Source organism: Schistocerca cancellata, chromosome 2 (assembly GCF_023864275.1).
Source record: "Schistocerca cancellata isolate TAMUIC-IGC-003103 chromosome 2, iqSchCanc2.1, whole genome shotgun sequence".
NCBI lineage: Eukaryota > Metazoa > Arthropoda > Insecta > Orthoptera > Acrididae > Schistocerca > Schistocerca cancellata.
This window is the reverse complement of record NC_064627.1, coordinates 759,716,618-759,744,301: the sequence shown is the minus strand read 5'-3', so window position 1 is coordinate 759,744,301 and position 27,684 is coordinate 759,716,618. Positions and strand designations below refer to the sequence as shown.

At 42.8% G+C, this 27,684-nt stretch overlaps 1 protein-coding gene across 3 annotated transcripts in view; it reads right to left on the bottom strand.

Moving 5' to 3' along the window:
- Nucleotides 1-27,684, bottom strand: part of LOC126162587 (ATP-binding cassette sub-family C member 4-like) — a 318,245-nt gene that overhangs the window by 211,013 nt on the left and 79,548 nt on the right. For all 3 annotated transcript variants that reach the window (XM_049919187.1, XM_049919189.1, XM_049919188.1), the window contains exons 3-4: nucleotides 7,155-7,265; nucleotides 2,882-3,001 (exon numbers count right to left, since the gene is read on the bottom strand). In XM_049919187.1, coding sequence (XP_049775144.1) covers nucleotides 2,882-3,001; nucleotides 7,155-7,265 — 231 coding nt within the window. The remainder of the gene's footprint in view (nucleotides 1-2,881; nucleotides 3,002-7,154; nucleotides 7,266-27,684) is intronic.

The window sequence follows — 27,684 nt, the reverse complement described above, 5'->3', positions numbered from 1 at the left end:
ATCCACAGGTCCAGAATTGCTACAGAGTGGCTCCAGGAACACTCTTCTGAGTTTACACACTTCCGCTGGCCACCAAACTCGCCAGACATGAACACTGTTGAGCGTACATGGGATGCCTTACAATGTGCTGCTCAGAAGAGATCTCCACCCCGTCGTTCTCTTACGGATTTATGGACAGCCCTGCTGGATTCATCGTGCCAGTTCCCTCCAGCACTACTTCAGACGTAAGTCGAGTCCATGTCAGGTCGTGTTACAGCACTTCTGTGTGCTCGCGGGTGGCTCTACACGTATCTTTGGCTCTTCAATGTATATATACTCGTATAATGTGAAAGTATTTAACCAAAATTGTTTCCTTCTTTTATTTGTGAAAGTATCCTTGATAAGATTGTTCTAAATTAATTATTCAACAAACCTGCATCTGACTGCGTCTGTGAACTTGTTTCTTGAACTCCTCCATTTTGCCAGAAATGCAACATGTATTTGACTCAGCAATAAAGTTTAAGTGAATAATGCCGTTTGTGCAATGCCATTAAGATGGTACTGAAAAATTAACTTTTGGCCCTGATGTTTACTTAGTGAAATTATATCTTGCCTTGAATAATTCTAGTTGCGCAATGGCATAAAATTATTATTTGAAATAACTTTTCTCTGATAACGTTAGTTATACCAAAATCGATTTCAAACTATGAACTGCACATATATATTGCATAGAGGCCTCATTTTCTTTACGTTCTTTCATTGGTGGGTAACTTTACTTTACTACTCATTTTCATATTCAATACAAGCAAAGGATGTGGATTATGATTCAGGCTGTGATATATATATATATATATATATATATATATATATATATATATATATATATATATATATTGTTAAAATTTAAAGTCATACACAAAACCTACCATTTCCAACAATTTTGTATCCCGAATCACTCTTACAAAAAAAGTTTACAAAACGCTTACTGTGTCGAACCTTGGACATACAAATCCTAACTGTGAACATTATCTAACAAAAATCAATTTGAAATCATTATATATCTTCTCTCATTTACGTGCTAAAGTTTGGTCAGGGGCAGTGAACGCGACCTACCTTAAAGCTGTCTGCACACGTATGCTTCCTCCAGGCACCTACCTGCGACTCCTCGGTTTTTTTAATGCGTGCGCCCAGCTCTCTTAACCATTAAAGATCCTCCTACTCAAATATACACTCCTGGAAATGGAAAAAAGAACACATTGACACTGGTGTGTCAGACCCACCATATTTGCTCCGGACACTGCGAGAGGGCTGTACAAGCAATGATCACACGCACGGCACAGCGGACACACCAGGAACCGCGGTGTTGGCCGTCGAATGGCGCTAGCTGCGCAGCATTTGTGCACCGCCGCCGTCAGTGTCAGCCAGTTTGCCGTGGCATACGGAGCTCCATCGCAGTCTTTAACACTGGTAGCATGCCGCGACAGCGTGGACGTGAACCGTATGTGCAGTTGACGGACTTTGAGCGAGGGCGTATAGTGGGCATGCGGGAGGCCGGGTGGACGTACCGCCGAATTGCTCAACACGTGAGGCGTGAGGTCTCCACAGTACATCGATGTTGTCGCCAGTGGTCGGCGGAAGGTGCACGTGCCCGTCGACCTGGGACCGGACCGCAGCGACGCACGGATGCACGCCAAGACCGTAGGATCCTACGCAGTGCCGTAGGGGACCGCACCGCCACTTCCCAGCAAATTAGGGACACTGTTGCTCCTGGGGTATCGGCGAGGACCATTCGCAACCGTCTCCATGAAGCTGGGCTACGGTCCCGCACACCGTTAGGCCGTCTTCCGCTCACGCCCCAACATCGTGCAGCCCGCCTCCAGTGGTGTCGCGACAGGCGTGAATGGAGGGACGAATGGAGACGTGTCGTCTTCAGCGATGAGAGTCGCTTCTGCCTTGTTGCCAATGATGGTCGTATGCGTGTTTGGCGCCGTGCAGGTGAGCGCCACAATCAGGACTGCATACGACCGAGGCACACAGGGCCAACACCCGGCATCATGGTGTGGGGAGCGATCTCCTACACTGGCCGTACACCACTGGTGATCGTCGAGGGGACACTGAATAGTGCACGGTACATCCAAACCGTCATCGAACCCATCGTTCTACCATTCCTAGACCGGCAAGGGAACTTGCTGTTCCAACAGGACAACGCACGTCCGCATGTATCCCGTGCCACCCAACGTGCTCTAGAAGGTGTAAGTCAACTACCCTGGCCAGCAAGATCTCCGGATCTGTCCCCCATTGAGCATGTTTGGGACTGGATGAAGCGTCGTCTCACGCGGTCTGCACGTCCAGCACGAACGCTGGTCCAACTGAGGCGCCAGGTGGAAATGGCATGGCAAGCCGTTCCACAGGACTACATCCAGCATCTCTACGATCGTCTCCATGGGAGAATAACAGCCTGCATTGCAGCGAAAGGTGGATATACACTGTACTAGTGCCGACATTGTGCATGCTCTGTTGCCTGTGTCTATGTGCCTGTGGTTCTGTCAGTGCGATCATGTGATGTATCTGACCCCAGGAATGTGTCAATAAAGTTTCCCCTTCCTGGGACAATGAATTCACGGTGTTCTTATTTAAATTTCCAGGAGTGTATTATACTCGTTCCACCTTGCGGTTGAAACTACCGACTTTATTTTCTGGAGCTATCCTGATCAGACCTTAGCACATACCTTTCAAATGGAAGAAGTACGTCGGTTCAAACAGGCCCAGTAGAGCTGCTGTTGTTCATTTATTGATAACCAGATGTAGAAAGCGTCTGGTATATGTACCGCACTTGTGTGTAACTTACGCTTAGTGGTAAGTGAATAGATAGTAACATCCAGTATACGCATTCTTAACATACCTCAAGACTACATCGTAGAGAAATACAAGACATCCTAATCTGATGCAATCCAAGCCAAAGGTCCTTGCCATTGCATTTATGAGGCTAGGTTTCTTCCTCTTGAGTTGTTTCTCCCATTGTCTGTAACAGAAATGACAGATATTATAATCAGATCAGACACACAACTTACTCCTAATCTGCTAACCATATCGTGTGGGAGCTTTTAGTTTCACTGTTTATAGTTTGGACGTAGATTAATTTTTCATATGGAGATAGACATTCATGCAGCAGATTGTTTTCTAGGGACAAGTGCGAGAATAAACATCAGAAGAGTAGATCTAACGGTCTATTGTAGATCTAATGGTCTATTGTCATCTAGTATAAAAGTATAAATAACGTAAATGGCTGGATAACTGATGTTATATTGTTTTCGTTGTGGTCCAATGACTGGTTTTTGCAGCTCTGCAAGTCATTCTGTTCCGTGCAAGCCTCTTCATCTGTGAAATCAACAATCATTTCAACCTGCTTACTGAATTAGTCTGTTGGTCTCCCTCTACAATTTTTACTCTTCCCGCCCCCCCCCCCCCCCACTTACCTCCAGTACTAAACTGATGATCTCTTGATGTTTCGGAATGAGTCTTTTAGTCAAGGTACGCCATAAAATTTATTTACTCCCTAATTCTATTCAGTACTTCGTCATTAGTTACGCGATCTGCCCATGCAATGTTCTTCTGTAGTATCACATTCCGCTTCCACACAAGGCTACGCTCTAGACAAATATCTTCAGAAAAGACTTACATTCAATGTTAAAATTCTTCGGAAACACATTTACTTCCATTGTCAGTCTACATTTTATATTCTCTTTACTTCGGCCATCATCAGTTATTTCACTGCTCAAATAGCGCTAGTCATTTATACTTTCAGTGTCTTATTTTATAACCTGATTCACTCAGCATCCCAGATTTAATTCGACCACATTCCGTTACCCTTGTTTTGCTCTTGTTGATGTTCATCTTACATCCTCCTTTCAAGACACAGTCCACGTTCAGCTGCTCTTCCAAGTCGGTTACTGTGTCTGAAAGAACTGCAATCTCTTCGATGAGCCTAAAAGTTTCTGTTTCTTGGCCATTAACGTTAATTTCTTTTCAAAAAATTTCTTTGCTCTTCTTTGCTGCTTGCTGAATGAGCAGGTTGGTTAACGTCAGGGACAGGCTACAACCCTGTCTTACCTCCTTCTCAGCCCTTCCATGCCTTTCAATTCTCATAGCTGCCGACAGGTCTCTGTGCAAGTTGTATCTAAGCTTTTATTCCCAGTATATTATCTCTGCTACAATAAGAATTTCAAAAAGTGTATTCCAGTAAACATCGTCAAAAGCTTCCCCTGAGGTTACAAATGCTGCGAACGTCAGTTTGCGTTATCTTAACCTATTTTATAATATGTGTCGTAAGCTCAGTATTTCCTTACTTGCTCCTACATTTCTCCGGAAGTCAAACTAATCTTACCCAATGTCGGCTTCTACATGCTTTTCTTCTCTGCTGCAAATAAATAGCGTCAATATATTGCAACAATGACATTAAACTGAAAATTCGCTAATATTCACACCTGTGAGCACCTGCTTTCTTTGGAATTGTATTTATTACCTTCTTCTTGAAATCTGAAAGTACTTCAGCCTTGCTCACCAGGGTGAACAGTTTTGTCATGGCTGTTTCTGCCAGCGGTATCTGTATTTCTTATGGAACGTCTTCTACTCCAGGGTCCTTGTTTCCCACCTGCTGGGTAGCGTGTTGCGCCACATTTTGAATGCAATATAGCAGCGATTCTGCATGGCATGGATATAAAAAATTCTTGGTAGATACGTGGCACCAGAAGTCTACTGTAAATTACGGTCCGGTGGTTTGTGGGCTCGAAACTGTCATTTGTACTGAAGCGATTTATGTGGAAAGGTTTCTGGTATCATTATGGTCGCTCGTTGGGCGCTGATGACCACGCTGTTTAGCGCCCGTAAACCTAAAACACACACACACATTATGGTCGCTCGACGGGAATTAACAGACTCTGGACGAGGAATAGTAGTTAGAGCTAGATGCATGGGACAGTCCATTTCGGAAATCGTTAGGGAATTCAGTATTCCGAGATCCAGAGTGTCAAGAGTGTGCTGAGAATACCACATCGATACCTCTGCTCAGTGCAGCACTCCGTGGAGAATCGGCTGCCATTCCCCAAGAAACCTTCCAGCGCCTGATTGAATGTATGCCTGCGAGAATGGGAGCTCTCATCAAGGCTAAGGGTGGGCCAACACCATATCGAATTCCAGCATTACCGATGGAGAGCGCCACGAACTTGTAAGTCATTTTCAGTCATGTGTCCGGATACTTTTGATCACATAGTGTATGTTCCGTCTCACACGTTCACATCGGCCAGGCTGCATCCGAACAGTGTCAAAGACAGCATGAATACGCCGCTCCAGTTTCTCCACATCCGGAATAGGCTCTTCATACATGACACTTTTGAGATGTCCCCATGACCAGAAATCGCACGGATTGCGATCCGGTGAACGAGCAACTTGACCCCTCGTCCGATTCGTCGACCAGGGAATACACGATTGAGTTGCGTCTGGATGTTAACGGCGAAGTGGGCTGGAGCGCCATCATGTAGCAGCCACATAAACCTTTGAATCATCAATATCACTTCTTCCAGCAGGGGAAACAAAGTCACCCTCAAGAAACGCCGATAGTTACGGCCTGTTAGGTGACGTTGAAGGAAGACGGGTCCCAAAATACGGTCGCCAATTATCCCAGTCCACACATTCCGGCTGCAGCGATACTGATGATTCGCTGTGGCTGTAACATGGGGGTTCTGCATTCTATCCCATTAATGACTGTTATGAAAGTCGAAGATACCACTCCGAGTAAAGGTGGCCTCATCTGTGAATAGGATGGCTGACACAGATCCCGGAATCCCTGTTGCCTGGTGAGGAAACCAGTCACAAAACTGCTCTCGATGTGGAAAATCTGTCTCTAGTAAGCCCTGCACACGCTGTTAAGTGATAAGGGCAGCAACAATTGTCATGGAGAATGTTCCACACGGTCGTCTGGCTGACCTGTCCTGGCGGGCCTAATGCCTGCTACTGACACGGCGGTCGCCTTCCACAGTGTTAATCACACTTTCCTCCAAGTCTAGTGTCCGAACATTTCAGGTACGTCATCATGATTTCCTGCTTCCTGAAGCGGCCCTGTCGCAAACGGCGAAACACTGTTGCAAACATTGGATGCTGTGGTTGCTATCAGTGGGGATAGGTCTCCTGATACAACCGTGCTGTCCGCCGCCAGTTGCCATTTGCCTTTCCGTTAGTAAACACCATGTCGGTAAGCTCTCAATTAGAATACAGAACCGTCGTGTACAACGCTGTATCATATCCACTACAAGGTGACTCAGCAAGAGAAATGAAGAACAGTACCGCCGTCCAGGAGGAACCATGCATACTTAATTAACCGTGGCTATGTGATAGGTGGGTATTAAACCCCAGTCTCTGTAACAAGATTTGATAACAAAGTATGATTGAATAAATGGTCTCTAACATGGAAACCATGCATTTCCGGACAGAAGCTCATTAGACCTTTTTTGTTCCGTATACTCTCATCGATCAGTCCCTAGAGTTTTTACACGGTGGAAAAAATCACCCTGTATTCAGAAATACACAATCATCCATATCATTTGGCACAGTTCTTCTTCTTTCTGGCCTTACTCCGTATCTCACAGGGTCGCTACGTTAATTTGACAACGTTAGTGGTAGTGTAGCCAGCCTCATGCCCCAAACCTTCCATCCCCCGTCCACCGGGGTCAGATCTTAGTATCCTATCTGTCTGCATCTAGTGTTATCTCATTTGAAAGCGTGAGAAAGTCGTCAAAATGTTTGCAAATTGTCGAATTGAGGCGAACGTGGGCATAGCCTACTATATACATAGTAAGCTGTGGGAAACCGACTAAAAACCACTCCGACTCTCGTCGTTAATTCGGGGGGCGGGGGGGGGGGGGGGGGCAGATTCTACCCGGTGCGGCGCGCTTATCCGAATCCTAGGTGGGACATCATGTGGTAGGTTGTTTCTTGATATTTTTTTGATCACTTTGTTTGCAATCACGAATAGGAGATGGTATCACGAGTGCTGTCGTTTATCCTTTTTTCTGTTTCTTTTCATGTACATTACGTTACACTTACTCATTATTTCAGTTAAGCCGTTGATCGTAAAGACATAACAACAAAGTCATGGTACAGCTATGTATAATATCACTTACTTTTCAAGTTGGTCCCCCAGACGGGCAGATGTATCATGGTCAAGGGGTTCGAAGAGATCGTCCACGGTCAGATCCTTCGAGTAACCCTCTCTGAAAAGCGGCAGGGTGTACCTGTAACATATACAAGCATGTATATGAGTTCCATAATGTTATCGCGCAATCTCTATCTCATCAACAAACCATCAGCCACAAAATAATTCTTCGATAGTGAAAATAAAGGAGTGTCTCTTGTGTGTATGCGTGTGTATGTGTTTGCGTGTGTTTGTCGTTAAATAGTTCGTTAAGCTCCACAAACGGTTCGATGTATCGAAGATTTTCGATTTGTACCAAAACTCCTCGCAAAGAATGGCAGATTATCATGTAAATGGTAGGATCTAAGCTGCCGCCAAAGTACTGTTCCCACACCATTATGTCACCTGCTTTCTCGTTCTACATCCACATCCATACTTTGCAAAACTCTGTGAAATGGGTGGCAGAGAATACTCCGCACTGCACCACTTACTAGGGTTTACAGCAGTTCCATTCCCGTACGTGGTGAAGACTGACTGTTGAAGTGCCCGTGTGCGCACTGTAATGTTGTATTCGCTGTCCCTGAGAGACTGCAGTGTATGCCCAGGTTATGTACTGAATACTGGTTCTTAAAAATTTGTTAATAGGCTTAGCAGGATAATTCAAGGGTCTGCCAGTTTAGGTTTTTCAGTCTTTTCTTTAAGCTTTCTCGTCCGTCAAACAAACCTTTGCCCTTTCGTACTGTCCTCTGTCTACGTGAAATATCCTCTATAAGTCCTATTTGGCATGGATACCTCACATTTCTGTAGTACACTATGATGTGCTGCACACGAGTGTTTTGTAAGCAGTATCCTTGCTAGATTGAGTACATTTACTCACTATCCCACCAAAGAATCGAAGTCTGCTACCTATTTTACCTATTTCATCACTCCATTTCTTTGCTCCACACATTCCTGCCTTCATGTACTTGTATGAGTTGAGTGATTCCAGTTGTGGCTCACTGATATTGTAGTCATATGAGACTACTTTTTGCGTTTTGCGAAGTGCCAAATGTTTTCTGAAAATTTAAGCAAGTTGTTACTCCTTGCTCCAATCTTATCAGTAACTTACTGAATATTAACAACAGAGAGTTTTTCAGACAGTGTTTCGTTATAGATGGCACATGATCTGTAAAAAGTCTGCAGTTACTATTAATATGGCTTGACGGATTTTTAACATGCAACATGACTTTCAAGAGCTCCACCACGTTTCGCTATGGCTTACTACTACATCTACCTAAGATTCTCCATCGAAAATAACGTGTTACGCTCTCCTTGCCAAGAAATCCTCAGTCCAGCTACAAACTTAGTTTCCTGCGATCATACTTTCGTTAATAATCGTTGCTGTGATATCGAGTCAGAAACTTTCTGGAAGTGAAGAAATGCTGCATCCATCTTATTGACTTTATCCGTGACTTTCAGGATATGATGAGACAAAGGTGCTAGTTGCATTTCGCATAGAGGATCTTTTTTGAATCCACGAAGAAGTTTGGAGATTCAGCATTACCTTTGAGCCCAGAATACGTTCTGATATTGGGCAATTTCGTGGCAGTTGACTACCAACAACGCTAGAAAGACAATTTGGCTTTTGCACTCAACGCATTTATCGCCTACTTTAGTAAACCTTATAGCGAGTGCTTCAACAACTGTCGCATCACACTGTATACCTCTTTTCAAGAGTTCTTGAGTGTTTTTAAGAGACGGTCGCTGTCCCGTAAAGAAGACATTTGCTTTAATACTTCTACAGATGAGAAAGTGTAACTAAAATGGCTAAATCCTCGATCCTTTTCGGAGCATAGTCTAACGTCGCAGCGCGGTCGCTAGAGGAGAAGCTCCGATCGAATTAAAACGTGAAATCCGCGTCCCTCCAATATTCCAGCGTTTCTTGTGTCTGAAGACGGCAATATATTGTAAGAGGTGCAGTCAAGTGAATGGAGACTTTTGGAGATATATAGCTGTAGGAAAAAATTAGTCAGCATCTCTTAATCAGCCTCCTGCTTATCTGCTGTAATCACAATTTGTGACGTCGACTGTAGCCGGATGTTCTCAGTGGTGATTACGACACTTGATAACTGTACAGTCATAGCCTGCGATAACTATTCTGACGCAATCTTGAGAAATGATGGAAAAAAACTATTGGGTAATGGTACCGCGTAATTCCAGTAGCATATTCTGTTGTAGGTAGGCCTTCTACCTGAGTCCTTCATTCCTGACCTCTGTACATTGCGACGCAGAGACAGTCGAAACTGCTAAACGGCTGAACAATTTATACAGTATCGGTGGCTTTCAACTATTGGCGGCAACGGCTACCGCCTGTCAGTGCTACGAGGACCTTACCGGACTATCCAGACATAAAAACAAACAAGGCACCACCACTCCACCACCCTTTCTTCTTCACATCTAGGGGGATGAACGCTGGAAACAGTGTACGGTAACTAGTTTCAGTACATCAGGATGCCACAATGTGTAGTCAGTTCCTGAAAGGAGGCTTCAGCAATATGTCTTGAACGTCATATCAGAAGGATTTACAATAACGACGCTGTACCAGCGCTCAAGAACTCTGAAGGTCATGGACAACAGCCACGGAAACGAATGACCAAATGCAGAGGAATTCCTGAAGCATTCGCAATTAAGATGGTCTGTTATCGTATGCTAGGATCTCCCAGCGCACCTTGCAGTGGCAGTATCTTGTCAACGAGTACCTCGCATAGTACCATCAGTGTATGTGACGTAGAGCTTCTCGCGTAACTGTGCCGTGTGCTCCTCCTCTTCATCTGGTGGAGTTACAGCGAGACTTCTTTATGTCGTATTCTGGCTTGCGCCGCTGAGCAGTGAGTGTTCCCACGTCGCGTGTCGAAATACAGACTTGTGCCCTGGTTGATTTACGTATGAACTGGAGTGCCTATGTGGGCGTGTTTGCTTAAATTGTTGATGAAGTGTTTCACAATACCCTTACTTGAGTGTCTTTACATTGCGTTTCAGTTTGTTACTGAATTTATGTCAGTTAAGGGACGCCCAAATTGTCACGCTAGTCAAGTAAAGTTTACGTCTACTGTGACACCACTGTAAACCTGTTGGATTAAAATTAATTCATTCTTAACCACGGCTAGGGATAATTCAAGGCTAATTATAACTGCCGTGTGTGTGTGTGTGTGGGGGGGGGGGGGGGTTTGTCCTTTTCTCTTACTCACTACTGTTGAGTGTTAAACTGTTTTGTAAACCCCTTTGACGTCATTTCACGGTGTGGTTTTAGAAAGAGTTCTGTGCGTACTGTTGTTAACGGCTCCTATTGCAACGGGGTTTCTGGTCCACACATCTGTCGCACGCCAGGGGTTTAGTGCTAACCACCAACAGTGCGGTAACTTGTTATCAATCCTTTTCGAATAACTGTCTGGCCTACGACTATTGATGGATTTCTGTGGTAAAATTCAAATGGACACACTGTCCTGTTAACTTGTCTGAACTGAATGTGCTTGCCTTGTAAAACAGTCCATTACTGAATCTGAGTAGTTTAATCAGTGATAGGGCACTCGTTATTCTGGACCAGACTGTACTTGGCATTAATTGCATTGTCTTGGTAAATCGGTGTGCTTCGTAAGATTATAACGCAAGCCCCATTGTGGGTAATATTTACCATTTAACTATATGAGTGGGTTCTGTGAATCATTGTGGCACACAAGGTCACGTAAGACAGTGCTGTAGTGGACAGGTATTGCTATACGTCTGTGATATTATTTCCTGTAAGCCATTGTGCCCATTAGGTTATGTAAGGCTTAAATACAGTGACCAGTTTGGTAATTTCCTGTGTTTCGTAATAACATTTTACAAGCATTAAAATTTTGGGAAAGGTTTAAATCTCATATTTGCAGATTGTTTGATGTTAGATAACTTGTTGATGATTTATGTTAAATCAGCTGATGTACATTTAAACTGAACAAGTTGTATGTCAGTATGTTGTTACCGATACCTCGCATGAATTTTCTTGCGTAATAAATTACATTTTATATTCTATACTCAATTTGTTGCTCAGCCTTCCACTCCAGCATCCCCTGTATCCTCCTCCCAACCATATCAGTAACGCAGATGTGTGGTTTTGTGAACTGGTACTGATGTGCTGGGTGATGCGTGCTGTACCTACGTCGTGCGAATATCAAGTGGGCTTTGCGCGAGCAATGCAGAGCATGTCAGGTTCCCTCATACTGAACAAAGTGGTCACTGCTCCTAACGGGTTTCTCGACCATTTTTAAATAAGTGCTAGGTCACGCATTACGTCGTAATGATATGACTGGTACCGCCATAATTCGTGTTGTGCAGAAGCAGGCACATTCGGTTAATAGCCACAGGAAGAGCTCTTTCGATGAGCAGTCAATCGTTTAACAATCATTTCATCTTTATCGCCTCTGCTATGTTGTTTGGCTGCTACTGTTCCAATTAACGTTTTAAGTAGCAGATCGATAACAAAAGAGACTCTTGAGTCAGGATGTGTGCAGTGGATGGTCGTTCAGCAGTTATCTACAATCACATCTGAAATCATTACTCAACTAATGAGAGATTCATTCTCTAGGCAAAGGTAGCTGATTTGATATAACCGCCTCGCAGCATGCACTGAACAGATACTCGGCTGTCGACTGACTGGGCTTACGCAACCTCTTTGGCCGCCTTTATATACTCCAGAAAAGATGTCGTGCCTCACTCAATTTGTTACAGCCAACAGTTTACCACTACTATTTATAGCCGGCACGGTAGCTCAGCGTGTTCGGTCAGAGGGTTAGCTGCCCTCTGTAATAAAAAAACTGAGTGAATGGGTCAATAATGAACTTCAACGGGTGTCAGGAGACGTCCGCCACGAACAATTGCAACGAACTATGAAGAACAGAAAAAAAGGGAGAAGAAGATAGTGGTCAGCGATACAGAATGTCAATCCTAAGGGCCCGGGTTCGTTTCCCGGCTGGGTCGGAGATTTTCTCCTCTCAGGGACTGGGTGTTGTGTTGTCCTTATCATCATCATTTCATCCCCATGGACGCACAAGTAACCGAAGTGGCGTAAAATAAAAGACTTGCACCCGGCGAAAGGTCTATCCGACGGGGGACCCTAGTCACACAACATTTTTACCCCTCGCTATGGCACGTAATCTGTACTGTGCAATACATCTCCACTTGCTCATCCACAACGCAACCCGTTCGGTTTCATGTTTCAATAAAGCGTTGTTTCATTTTTTTTTTTTTCATCTTTCTAGCGGTGTGTTAGGCGCTCACTTGAGTCGAGTCATTTTCACCTGTCATGAACTAAAGAAGAAGATTACTCTTTCTCTTTTGTCTGGTACATCTACATCTACACACCGTAAGCAGCGTTACGGTATGTGGCAGCGGGTACACTGTGTACCATTGTCACTTCCCCCTTTACCTGTTCCAGTCGCGTATGCTTCGGGGTTCGAATCTCTCTAATTTTATTTTCGTGGTCTTTTCGCGAGATATACGTATGAGGAAGCAAAGTATTCGTTGACTCCTTTAGGGGCGTACTCTCTCGGAATTGCACCATGATCCAGAACGCCTCTCTTGCGGCGACTGCCTCTGGAGTTGAGAGCATCTCCATGATGCTTTCGCTCTTCCTAAATGAACCTGCAACGATACCTTTGTTAATGGAATACATTTCCTGAGGATTCTTCCAATGAATCTCAGCCTGACATCTGCCTTACCCGCAATTAATTTTATGTGGTCGTTCCGTTCCAAATCGCTCTGTACTCATACTCCTATGTATTTTATGGAAGTGACTACTTCCAGTAATTGTTCTCCAATCGTGTAATCATACAATAAAGGGTCTTTCTGTCTACGTATTCGCAATATGTAACATTTGTTTATGTAGAGGATCAACTGCCACTCCCTGCACCAAGTGTCAAACCTCTTCAGGTCTTCCTGCATTCCGCTATAATTCTCTAGCGTTGGAACTCCTCTGTGTAAAAATCATCCTCCACGAAAAGGCTTATGGAATTTCCTGTGATATCACGTATCGATAACACCCCACGAGTGTCATAAAATTGGCAACAGAACTGCAAGTTTCTGTCAGACGCCGGTAGCTGTCGTGCGGGATACGGCGGACCCCATGGAGCGTGCCCGCTGAGCCACGCCTCCAGCTCCTGCACGTCAAATGCAAGCTACGAAAATCTTCTGTTATTGTGTTAACTTACTCGCTAATCATTTCTGCTCCTGTCCAGCTTTCCTGTGGCAACAGATGCCGCATCAGTCTGTAGCCCAACTCTCCTTACCATTGTGTACGAGGTCGTGCACAACGTTTATGACATCGGTCACTTATATATGGTGTGAAAAGTAATGGTCGTATACCACTTCCTGGGGGCAAGCTCGAAGTTACTTTTTCGTCTGAGCACTTCTCTCCGTTCAAAAATGACATGCACCATTCGGTTTGGTAGGAATTCTTCAGTCCAGCCATACCATTGGACTGATATTCTGTACGCTCGTATTTTGTTTACCAGGCGACAGTGTGAACCAGGTATTGAACGCCTTTTTCGGAAGGTGAGGAACACGCCATTTACAAGCACGCCTGTTATCTACTGCTTCTAGGTTTCGCGGATGAACAGAGAGAGCTGGGTCTCACAAGGTCGTTATTTTAGAAAACCATGTTGATTCCTAGAGAGGACACTTTCAGTTTCCAGAAATGTCATAATACGCGAGCATAAGACTTTTTCCGAAATTCTGTAACAGACTGACGTCAGAGATATAGGCCTACAGTTTTATGCGTCTGTTCAACAGCCCTCCTTGGAAACTGGAATGATCTGTGCTAGTTTTTCCTAATCATCAGGAACACCTCACTCCTCGAAACACCAATGGCGCACTGCTGCCAGGAGACGGGCAAATTCTTTCGCATACTCTGTGTAGAATAGTACTGGTATGCCTTTAGGTCCAGTGGTCTAACCTCCATTGAACGATTTCAGCTGCTTTTCTATCCCTTACTCACTTCTTTCGATATGTGTCATTTTGTCATTTGTGCGACTATTTAAAAGGGGAAGCAATTTTGGAAATATACGTTTAATATTTCGGCGTTTTCTGTGTCACCCTCTGTTTTAGTGCCACTATGGTCACAGTGTCTACATAGATTGTTTCGATATGTTTACTGATTTAACATACAACCAAAATTTCTGATAATTTTCTGTCAAGTTGGTAGATAGAATTTTATTTTTTAACTCTGTTGTCGAACCACGGTGTGTCTTTTCCATCCCTCACAACTTTGCTAGGCACTTACCTGTCTCAAGCGTATTGTACGAAACTCTTGAACTTCGTCCGTTGATGCTCAACAGCATCAGTGCTGGAGATTAATTTGCGTGTTGACACGTCAGGTAATCTGAAATCTGTCTCTTCTCCCCCTTACTAAACCGAAAGGAATTCCTAACTTCCTTTGTGTTACTATCTACTGATGCAGTAAGGCCCTCATGATTACTGGTTCCCTGTTCTAAGCGAATTTAGTCGAAAAGTTCGTGTCCATTTGTCAACAGCAGGTCTAAGATATTATCTTGACGAGTCGGTTCTCTGATAAATGCTCAAAGTAATTTTCTGATAAAGCACTTAAAACAATTTCACACGACTCTCTGTCCCTACTAGCCAGCATACTCAATTTAGTCTCCTAGTCAACAGCTGATAAGTTAAAATCTGCTCCTAAAATTATAACACGGCCAGGAAACTTACGCAATACATTTTTCAAGTTTTCTCTTAGGTGTTCTACCACTACTTCTGGTGACACAGAGGATCTACGAAACATCTGATGGTCATGTTTCATCCACTTTTAACACTTACCTGCACCCAAACTATTTCGTATCTGAACCTATACTAATCTCAGTAGATGTTATGTTAGTTTTTATTGCTATAAACATGCTTCCATCACCAGCTTTAAACCTATCTTTGCGATATACGAGACTCCAGTAGGAATTTCGAACTTCATTGCTGCTGACATCTGGCTTTATCCAGCTTTCTGTTCGCAGTACTATCTGGGCATTGTTACCTTTTATTAGCGAGACAGGTTCCGTGTTCTTGCCATAGACGCCCCTGCATTTACCTAATACGATATTAACGTTTTCTTTCTCCAATCCTCTGTGATGAGTGCTACCACGTCTGGAGTGGGAACGCGTCTTTCTGGGCATATGAACGGATTTTTCTATTCCAAAAATCTCACATGAGCGTGTCAGACGTAATCTGCTACCCTGCTAGTAGCGTCCTGCGTGCAGCGCACAACTGACGTATTAAGAAGTGTTATACATTTCTCCACCCAGAAGCGTAGGTCGAGAAAGTCGCATTGAAGATAGTCGCAGAATAGTCTTAGCCTCTGGTTTAAGCCTTCCTCTCGGCTCCAAACCCAGACCAGAGGACCGCGGTGGGTTCTGGAAAAGATACTACAAAGGTCTGCTTCCACCCCACGAGCGAGGTTAACTATCTTCATAAAATCAGCCATCCGTCTGTTAAGAGCCGGGGAAGACATTTGAACCCAGACAGACGGAATGAGCCACGGTTTGCAGCAAGGTACACTCAATACGCTCAGTCGCTGCCGGCAGTGCCTCCACATCTCAAACGAGACCCCTCGGCAAGAAAACAGAGAACACTGGCCTTATCTCCAGACCTGCATGCTACATTAAAATTGCCACACCAAGAATAAATGCAGATGGTAAACGGGTATTCATTGGACACATATATTATACTAGAACTGACGTGTGATTACATTTTCACGCAATTTGGGTGCATACATCCTGAGAAATCAGTACCCAGAACAACCACCTCTGGCCGTAAGAACGGCCTTGATACGCCTGGGCATTGAGTCGAACAGAGCTTGGATGGCGTGTACAGGTACAGCTGCCCATGCAGCTTCAACACGATACCACAGTTCATCAGGAGTAGTGACTGGCGTATTGTGATGAGCCAGTTGCTCGGCCACCATTGACCAGCCGTTTTCAATTGGTGAGAGATCTGGAGAATGTGCTGGTCAGGGCAGCAGTCGAACATTTTCTGTATCCAGAAAGGCCCGTACAGGGCCTGCAACATGCGGTCGTGCATTATCCTGCTGAAATGTAGGGTTTCGAAGGGATCGAATGAAGGGTAGAGCCACGGGTCGTAACACATCTTAAATGTAACATCCACTGTTCAAAGTGCCGTCAATATGAACAAGAGGTGACCGAGACGTGTAACCAATGGCGTCTCATACCATCACGCCGGGTGATACGCCAGTATGGCTATGACGAATACACGCTTCCAATGTGCGTTCACCGCGATGTCGCCAAACACGGATGCGACCATCATGATGCTGTAAACAGAACCTGGATTCATCCGAAAAATTGACGTTTTGCCATTCGTGCACACAGGTTCGTCGTTGAGTACACCATCGCAGCTGCTCCTGTCTGTGATGCAGCGTAAAGGGTAACCGCAGCCATGGTCTCCGAGCTGATAGTCCATGCTGCTGCAAACGTTGTCGAACTGTTCGTTCAGATGGTTGTTGTCTTGCAAACGTCCCCACCTGTTGACTCAGGGATCGAGACGTGGCTGCACGATCCGTTACAGCCATGCGGATAAGATGTCTGTCATCTCGACTGCTAGTGATACGAGGCCATTGGGATCCAGCACGGCGTTCCGTATTACCCTCCCAAACCCACAGATTCCATGTTCTGGTAACAGTCATTGGATCTCGACCAACGCGAGCAGCAATGTCGCGATACGATAAACCGCAATCGCGATAGGCTACAATTCGACCTTTATCAAAGTCGGAAACGTGATGGTACGCATTTCTCATCCTTACACGAGGCATCACAACAAAGTTTCACCAGGCAACGTCGGTCAACTGCTGTTTGTGTATGAGAAATCGGTTGGAAACTTTCCTCATGTCAGCACGTTGTAGGTGTCGCCACCGGCGCAAGCCTTGTGTGAATGCTCTGAAAAGCTAATCATTCGCATATCACAGCATCTTCTTCTTTTCGGTCAAATTTCGCGTCTGTAGCACGTCACCTTTGTGGTGTAGCAATTTTAATGGCCAGTAGTGTATTTACCTGAGGGGCACCATCGCCCGCGTGCTAGAGCTGCGGCATCAAGCAAAAGTAGACTGAGAAGCGTACTTGCATTTCGTCACTGTCTGAGCAACAAATAGCAAATTAACATCTGCAGTGCCTACATTATTTCAGTTAACACTCTTAAAGTACTACACGTGTGTTCTTGTGCTCCACTGAGAGAATTTAACGTTTGGTCGATGACGAGGTCATTTGAGATGAAGCACAAGATCGTGTTGGGTAGGATGAGGAACATAAGCATCCTGGTATTTGCCTTACTGGGTTTAGGGAAGCCAGGGAAAACCCAAATCTGGACCGTCGGATGGGAATTTTAACCACTGATACCTGAATTAAACGCCATTGTCCCACCAGTGCAACACCTCGATGGTGCTGGTTGCCAATCTCAGTGGTACGTGATACAGTGGAGAAGGGTTTCGAAGTGATGGAAATCGCGAAAATACAAGTGGCGTCTCCGTAAAGAATTTAAATGTCTGCTGAGAACTTGTAGTGCCTGGGATGAAGCTTTATCATGCAGTTCCGTTTGCCATCGAAAACACAAGAATGTCTTGTTGTCTAATTGGTAATTACGCAGGAGAGTTAACAGGACGTGAGAGCAGTTTTACTGTTTTTTGTGTACTATCAATTACGAATGAGCACATGAAAAAATATGATCGTAGGGGGAATGTGTGCAAGACGGGTGTAAGGGTGCTCATAACCTCGCCGTTGAGCGCCCGTAAGCAGCAAACACACACACGACACACGAATTCAGTGTACCGGCAATAGACTGGTCATTTCAGTCTCGACTGAGTCCCTTCTAAAAACTGGTGATATATCCTAAGCAGCCGTTCCATTGTAGCCCAAGAGAAAGTTATATGATGGGCTTTCCAACATTTTCATGCCACTCTGCAGTGAGTATAACAAACCGGTTACCATTCTTGCCACCCTTTGCGGAAGACTTTCAACTTAGTTCGTACGGGGCCCACACACATGAGCAATATTCTACGATATACAGCACGAGTTTTTTTTCACTTGAGTCTATGTGATTGTTCCACTGCAAATGCCTATAAATTTTTAAATCCACGCATTTGTATCAGTTGACTGATTTCACTTGTGGGTTACTAATATTGTAATAATAGGACTCATGATTTTTAGCGGTTTCTGAACTGCACAGTTTTGCACGTCTGAACATTTAAAGCCAGTTACCAATATGTTCACCAGTTTGAAATGTTATCAACATCGGAAGGGATATTTGTGCAGTTTTTTCTGGAATAACAGTTATAGGTAAATATTATGGGAAGGGGTTACTACTAGAGAAAAGTGTTCTAAAGTGGACTCCCCCCCCTCCCGCTAAAGCGATTCTGCATTCTCCTGAACTATACTGTATTCAAGTGTAAGTAGCGGTTAAGACTTCTACTAATTTTTAGCGGAGAGCCGCCCACTTTGCTTGTTGCTTATCAGTTTGTAATTACATGTTTTCATCGTCATAAATATTTCGTTATTTCTCCTAAATATCTGCAGATAAGCCTTTCAGTGAAAAAAGGTAGTATGCGTGGAAGAGGTATGTAGACACCGGGAGGTTACAGATTGGTTGTAGAATGGTAGCACACTCATTTCGGAACCAGAAGAGACTACAAAAAGCTGAAAGAACCACAGTTTATTAAGAGTTCAGAGGGAACATTAGGTAATGATTGACTACAACATAGGATAGTAATGTAGTAGAAGACAGATGGGTTAGTTTCAGAGATGGAAAAGTGAGGGCAGCAGAGAATGGAATAGGTAAAATGACTAGGCCTATTAGAAATCACAGGAGGTATTGAAATTAATTGATGAAAGGAGAAAATATAAAAATTCAGCAACTGAAGCAAGGGAAAGAGAATACAAAAGTCTAAAAAATGAAAATAACAGGAGGTGCAAAACGGCTAAGAAGGAAAGACAAGAGGACAAATGCAAGAATATAGAAGCACATATCACTAGGGGAAAGATAAATATCGCCTACAGGAAAATTAAAGAACCCTTTGGAGAAAATAGAAGCAGCAGTATGAATACGAAGAGCTCAAGTGGAAAACCAGTACTAAGCAAAGAAGGGAACCTGAAAGATGGAAGGAATATAAAGAGGGTCTATGCAAGGTATATGAAAGGAAAGAGGACTTAGATTAAGATAACAAGGGATATTTGATACTGCGAGAAGAATTTGACTGAGCACTGAAATACCTAAGTCGAAGCAAGTCCCCTTGAGTAAACGTCACTCAGTCAGAATTACTGATAGCTTTGAGAGAGCCAACAGTAACAAAAGTCTCCTATCTGGTGTGTAAGATGTATAAGACAGGCGAAATACCCTCAGGCCTCAAGAAGAATGTAATAATTCCAATTCCAAACAACGCAGGTAGCAACAGGTGTGAATATTACCGAACTACCGGTTTAGTAACTCAGGGTTGCAAGATACTAACACGAATTCTTTACAGAAGAATGGAAAACTGGTAGAAGTCAACCTTTTGGAAGACGAGATTGGATTCCGGAGGAAAGCAGGGAAAGGTGAAGGAATACTGATCCTACGTTTTCTCTTTGAAGACAGATTAAGAAAATGCAAACCTATGTTTATACCACTTGTAGACTTTGAGAGACTTTTCACAATGTTCATTGGAATATTCTCTTTGAAATTCTGCAGGTAGGAGGAGTAAAAAAAAAGGAGCGAGAGGCTATTTTCAACTTGTACATAAACGAGACAGTAGTTAAAAGAATCTACGGGCAATAAATGGAAGCAGTAGTTGAGAAGCGAGTGAGAAGGGGTTTATTCCTGATATTACTCAATCTGTACGGTGATGCCTCAGGAACTTAAATGGGAATCCGTGAAGGGAAGGCGACGTTCTTTTCGAGGAACACTAGAGAACCGGCATTTGAGGCTGACTGCAGAACGATTATACTGCCGCCAACATACATTTAGTGTAAGGAGGACGAAGATAAGATACGAGAAATTAGGGCTCATATGGAGGCGTATAGATAGTCGTCTCTCCCTCGTTCTACACTACTGGCCATTAAATTTGCTACACCAAGAAGAAATGCAGATGATAAACGGGTATTCATTGAACAGATATATTATACTAGAACTGACATGTGATTACATTTTCACGCAATTTGGGTGCATAGATCCTGAGAAATCAGTACCAAGAACAACTACCTCTGGCCGTAATAACGGCCTTGAAACGCCTGAGCATTGAGTCAAACAGAGCTTGGATGGCGTGTACAGGTACAGCTGCACATGCAACTTCAACACGATAAAACAGTTCATCAAGAGTAGTGACTGGCCTATTGTGACGAGCCAGTTGTTCGGCCACCATTGACCAGTAGTTTTCAATTGGTGAGAGATCTGGAGAATGTGCTGGTCAGGGCAGCAGTCGAACATTTTCTGTATCCGGAAAGGCCCGTACAGGGCCTGCAACATGCGGTCGTGCATTATCCTGCTGAAATGTAGGGTTTCGCAGGGATCGAATGAAGGGTAGAGCCACGGGTCGTAACACATCTTAAATGTAACGTCCACTGTTCAAAGTGCCGTCAATGCGAACAAAAGGTGACCGAGACGTGTAACCGATGGCACCCCATACCATCACGCCGGGTGATACGCCAGTATGGCAATGACGAATACATGCTTCCAATGTGCGTTCACCGCGATGTCGCCAAACACGGATGCGACCATCATGATGCTGTAAACAGAACCTGGATTCATCAGAAAAAATTACGTTTTGCCATTCGTGCACCCAGGTTCGTCGTTGAGTACACCATCGCAGGGTCTCCTGTCTGTGATGCAGCGTAAAGGGTAACCGCAGCCATGGTCTCTGAGCTGATAGGCCATGCTGCTGCAAACGTCGTCGAACTGTTGGTGCAAATGGTTGTTGTCTTGCAAACGTCCCTATCTGTTGACTCAGGGATCGAGACGTGGCTGCACGATACGTTACAGCCATGCGGATAAGATGCCTGTGATCTCTATTGGTAGTGATACGAGGCCGTTGAGATCCAGCACGGCGTTCCGTATTACTCTCCTGAACCTACCGATTCCATATTCTGCTAACAGTCATTGGATATCGACCAACCCGAGCAGCAATGTCGCGATACGATAAACCACAATCGCGATAGGCTAGAATCCGACCTTTATCAAAGTCGGAAACGTGATGGTACGCATTTCTCCTCCATACACGAGGCATCACAGCAACGTTTCACCAGGCAACGCCGGTCAACTGCTGTTTGTGTATGAGAAATCAGTTGGAAACTTTCCTCATGTCAGCACGTTGTAGGTGTCGCCACCGGCGCCAACCTTGTGTGAATGCTCTGAAAAGCTAATCATCTGCATATCACAGCGTCTTCTCCCTGTCGGTTAACTTTCGCGTCTGTAGCACGTCACCTTCGTGGTGTAGCGATTTTAATGGCCAGTAGTGTATTTGCGAGTGTAACAGGAAAGGAAATAACTAGTAATGCTACAGGGTACCAACCGCCACGCACCGTACGGTGTTTTGCGAAGTATGTATGTAGATGTAGATTGAGCAAGCAGGAAAGAAAATCAAAGTAAATCAGCAGAAAGAATTCAAGTTCATGGAGAAGAGATAAAAACCTTGAGGTTTGCCGATGACGTTGTGATTCTGGCAGAAAAGGCATGGGACATGGAAGAGCAGTTGAATGCAATGGATAGTGTTTTGAAAGAAGATTAAAGATATACGTCAACAATAGCAAAACAAAGCTAACGGAATGTATTCGAATTAAACCAGAGGGAACTAGATTAGGAAACGAGAAAGTAAAAGTAATAGAAGAGTATTGCTATCTGAGTACTAAAACAATTGATGGTGGTCGAAGAGGGTAAAAGATGCAATTTGCGAATGAAAAGAAAAGCGTTTCTGAAGAAGAGAAATTTGTTAACAACATCTCCGTTTATGTGTTAGGAAGTCATTTCTGGAGGTATTTTGTCTGGATTGTGGCCTACTAGTATGGAAGTGAAAAATGGACGATAAACAGTTCAGACAAGATGAGAATAGAAGCTTTTGAAATGTGGTGCTACAGAAAAATTCAGACGATTAGATGGGTAGACCTGCAGTTAATGCGGAGGTACTGAATAAGACTGGAAAGAAAGGAAATTGATGGCACAACTTTACTAAACGAAGAAGGGATTGTTTTATAGGACATGTTCTGAGACATCAAGGGATCACCAGTTTGCCCGCATCTCGTGGTCGTGCGGTAGCGTTCTCGCTTCCCACGCCCGGGTTCCCGGGTTCGATTCCCGGCGGGGTCAGGGATTTTCTCTGCCTCGTGATGGCTGGGTGTTGTGTGCTGTCCTTAGGTTAGTTAGGTTTAAGTAGTTCTAAGTTCTAGGGGACTTATGACCACAGCAGTTGAGTCCCATAGTGCTCAGAGCCATTTGAACCATTTAGCCATCACCAGTTTAATGCTGGAGAGAAGGGAAAATCATAGAAGGAGAGTAAGAAATGAATACAGTAAAAAACAGGGTCCCAAGGATGTAGGTTGAACTAGTTATTCGGGGATGAGGAGGCTTGCACAGGATACAGTAACTTGGAGAGCTTCATCAGACCAGTCTTTGGAGTGAAGACCGCAACAACAACAACAACAACAACAACAACAATAATAACAAAAGTCCTTCCCATTTACGCGTGTTTTTGGATAGTAAGAGCTACGGGTAATGTTTATGACCAACCATTTCATTTAGATACTTTTTTATGTTTAAGGTCTGCCTGTATTAGTACACAGTCTTATCCCTTTTGAATTCTCTTGCAGATTCCAAGTGGATAATGGTGAATATAGATCAAAGAAACTGGAATCCGTCTAAAATGACTAAAGCTATTGCCGCAGTTCTGAAAACGAATATTGGTTGGAAGAAGACCAATAAGCGTGTTAATGATCCAGAAACAACACTTAAGAGATTGCCTAACAGGAACTACAATACACATGAGGAAGCAGCAAAAAAAAAAAAAAAAAAAGGCAGACCTAGAATTTTGGGTAAAGTTCTTGAACTAGAGCTGATTTACTGTTGTCTTGCTATGAGAGCTTCTTTCTTTGGGCTTACTCGTAACGACTTTTGAAGAATGGCCGTACAAGTGACAGGAGAAATAGTTTTGAACACTCTTTCAAAGATGAAACTTCTGGGAGGAAATGGATTAGTCTTTTTCTTTAACGTCCCGGAACAAACTGTCAGAAACAAGGCCTGCAGGAACATTCTATAGCAGCTCAGCATTTTAAAAACAGAATTTTGTAACCTTCTGGATGATGTTATATTATACCTGTCTCTTAAATTAGATAATGGTTTCTCTGATTTAACACATATTTCTAATTACGTTTAATGTTATTTTGTTTATTTTTACAAGGTGTCCGATTTTTCAACCATTTTTCAAACTTAGCAAATGTAAGATTTTGGAAAATAATTTTTATAGCGACTTTTAATCACATTTCCTAAGAGTAAAATGTAAATGTTGCATAACGTCAAAAACTAAATATTGCATCCTTATAAAGCCTATTTTTTTACTATATTCTGCTTTTTTGAAACAAAAAATCCAAATGTTTGTCCGGTTTTGGGTACTTCCCTCTACTGTGCCTTGTGCCAAGCACAGAGCTGCTATGCTCTTTAGGTGACTTTCAAAAGCAGTTGATAGTGGGTAGCTGAAAGCTACTTTTCAGTGCGCCATTTCATCAATGTGTCATTTAGTCTGCATTGTGTAGCTGAGCTAAGCCATTCCTCGATAAGCGCACCTTAACCTGTAAATTACGTCAGTAGTGCCTCGTGTGTTGCGATGAGTAATACAAACAGTATTCCGGTTGGTTTATAGTGTGCTACAGAGATCAAGTTGGTAAGTACACCTTAATGTCTAAGTTATATCAGTAATGCCAATAGGGAGCCATGTGTATTTTCTGAACACAACTATTAAGTACCACATGTAATTTGCACTCCAAATATTTATGTATTTGAAAAATAATACAGGCAGTTTTATTTTGGTGGGCAGATCAAATTTTTATTCATGATCAGAGATCTTCAATTTTAGTTTCGTATTTAATAAGCAACCTGCATGTGTTTTGTACTCGAAATCTTTATATATTTTGAAATATAATTTTATTTTGGTGAGAAGGTCATACTTCTGAGATACTGAACTTCCCTTTCTCTGTGGAATCTTGTCCATCATTCTCTTTGATCATTTTGTGTTTACATTTCATATCTGAAGCATTACAAAGTTATAGTTGAGTATTACGAAAATATGTAATTTAAGTATTACAACACATTAAAGATCTCAAAAAATGCACCATTTTTAGTACGGTTTGTTGAGCTGAATTGTCAGAAAATATGACGCCTCTGGACAAACTTGCTGCCAGAGGTAGGTTCCAAATAAAAAAAGCTGTATCAGTCAGTCAATAACGTTATTTATATTTGATTGATGAAGTATCTTCTTCTCCCTCTAAATAGTGTTTGGTCAGATTCATTCTTATGCATAGCCTCATGTAGGCCTTGGATGAAATATCGACTGCCCACTTAGCATGTTATTTGTAAGTCAGATCACCAGTGCTAAGTTACATCACTACTGAAAAATTTTTAAGTATTTTTTATTAATAATCGAATACTTTGGAAAATCGTAGAAATTTATGCAAAGATGTGGTGAATAATATGTTTTTTTTATTAATAATACTTTTTAGACGTGGAAACACTGCAGTATTGTCAGTACCTTTACATAGCTCTGATGAATAATTCAGCCTGTTTGGGTACTTTTGAGCATGAAGCAAAACTCAGATTGTTCAGATATTTTTAACGTGGTGCTATCTCTGATTGTAACATTAGTGGAGCTCAAAGAATAACTGGGCTAGTTCCACCATGTTTCTTTTATTCAGCTTTTTATTTTTATTTTTTTAATTACACATCACCGCTGTCTTTGGAATTTTCAAATTCCCACCATAAGCATGTTGAATATTTTTTGTTTCTCATCACCGTCACACGGTGTATAAAAAAATTAAGCTTCTAAGTCAAAGCAGTCAACAGATATGGCCATTTATGTCATATAATTTGATACTCGAAAGTCGCTCGTCAAAACCTACGGGGTACTTGCCATTGACCTAGAATTACGAAATTTGATAAGAATTAAGGATCCACAGTACAATTAAAGGGAAAAAATCCCAAAGCTGTTAATTTGTAATTGTGCTGTATGGTAGTCTTCAGTCTGAAGACTGGTTTGCTGCAGCTCTCATAGCAGCTCCATCCTGTGCGAGCTTCTTCATCTCCAAATAACTACTGCAGCCTACATTCCTCTGAATCTGCTTACTGTATTCATCTCTCAGTCTACCTCTTCGATTTTTACCCCTCCCCCACGCTGTCCTCCAATACTAAAATGGTGATTCTTTGATGTCTCAGAACGTGTCCTACCAACCTATCCCTCCTTCCGGTTGCTCCACAAATTTCTTGTCTCTGTTCTACTCAGTATTTCCTCGTTAGTTACGTGATCGTCCCATCGAATATTCAGCGTTCTTCTCTTGCACCACATTTCGAAAGCTTCTATTATTTTTTTATCTAAACTGTTTATCGTCCATGTTTAACTTCCATACGTGGCTACCTTCAGATAACACTTCCTAACACTTAAATCTATATCCGATGCTACAAATTTCTCTTCTTCAAAAATGCTTTTCTTGCCATTGCCACTCTACACTTTATATCCTCTCTACTTCGGCCATCACCAGTTATTTTGCTGCGCAGATAGCTAAACTCAGCTACTATTTAAGTGTCTCGTTTCTTAATCTGATTCCCTTAGCATCACCTGATTTAATTCGACTACATTCCAGTACCCTTGTTTTGCTTTTGTAGATGTTCATCTCATATCCGCCTTTCGAGACACTGTCCATTCCGTTCAACTGCTCTTCCAAGTCCTTTGCTGCCTCTGTCAGAATTGCGATGTCACCTCAAAGTTTTTATTTCTTCCCCCCTGATCTCCAGTTCCCACGTCAGATTTTTCTTTTGTTTCCTTTGCTGCTTGCTCAATATACAGATTGAATAACATCGAGGATAGGTTACAACCCTGTCTCACTCCCTTCTCAACCACTGCTTCCCTTTCGTGCCCCTCGACTCTTACAACTGCCATCTGGTTTCTGTACATATTGTAAATAGCCTTTCGCTCCCTGTATTTGACCCCTGCCACCTTCATAATTTGAAAGAGAGTATTCCAGTCAGCATTGTCAAAAACTTTCTCTAAGTCTACAAATGCTGTAAACGTAGGTTTGCCTTTCCTTAACATATCCTCTAAAGTAAATCATAGGGTCAGTATCAATTCGCGTATTCCTACAGTACTTCGTAATACAAACTGATCTTCCCCAAGGTCTGCTTCTACCAGTTTTTCCATTCTACTGCAAAGAATTTGGGTCAGTATTTTGCAAGCATGACTCATTAAACTGATAGTGCGGTAAATTTCACATCTGTCAGCAACTTCTTTCTTAGGAATTGGTATTACTACATGCTTCTTGGAGTCTGGGGCTATTTCGCCAGTCTCATACATCTTGCACGCCAGACAGAAGAGTTTTGTCATAGCTGGATCTCCCAAGATTACCAGTAGTTCTGACGGAATTTCGTCTACTGCCAGGGCCTTGTTTCGACTTAGGTCGAATCCACTAGGGTAGAACAAAGTTCTGAGCGATACATTTCGTTTTTTGTGTTTATATGCGTATGCCACTAAGGCAATAATGTTAATTTAAACCGTGACTGTTATAGAACGTTGTTCTCTCTCGTGTTTACTGCGACAGAGGTTACGTATTAAAAGACAGATAAAGGATGTAAATGTAAAAGGTTCTATGTGTTGTCAGGAGCAGCAACAAACAATGTCTCTCTTTTTGTGCATAACTTCTTAGTTGCCAAAAAATTGAGAAGGTATTCTGATACCACAGAATTATGCTGTCCGTTTCACACCCGCAATAAATAATGAGACAAATTAAAAAATAAATAATTTATTTAGAACGTTCAAAGTTCTACACCAGAAAACTAACTGGTTCTAAGTGCCACTACGAAAGTTTTCGTTCCAGGTGCTATTAATACTGGGACACTAAGTTTTATTTGTGGTAATACACATACAGAAGTACAGTGGTAATGTTTTAACTAACAAACTGTACTTAACAAAAAACGTTTCTCGTATCTTTTAAGTTTGTTACAGAAGAATAACAAAGTTAAAGTCAAGGAAAAAATCCCTCAGTATCGTACGCAACACCATTCTTGGGATCAGATGTAAAGTTTACTGTAAACAGTCGTGTTCTGTCGAGGAACTTCTGTTTCAGAGTAAGAAATTTTAATAACCATTTGAGACTGAGAAATGTTAGGGAATTTGATCATAGTGCATTTGTAGATTTTACACACCTGCATTTACAACAATGCAACTTAAAAAGCAAAGAAGTCATTTGCCTGCATTTGAATGACATAGAAAGGGTTCGTGGCTTCAGGTGACT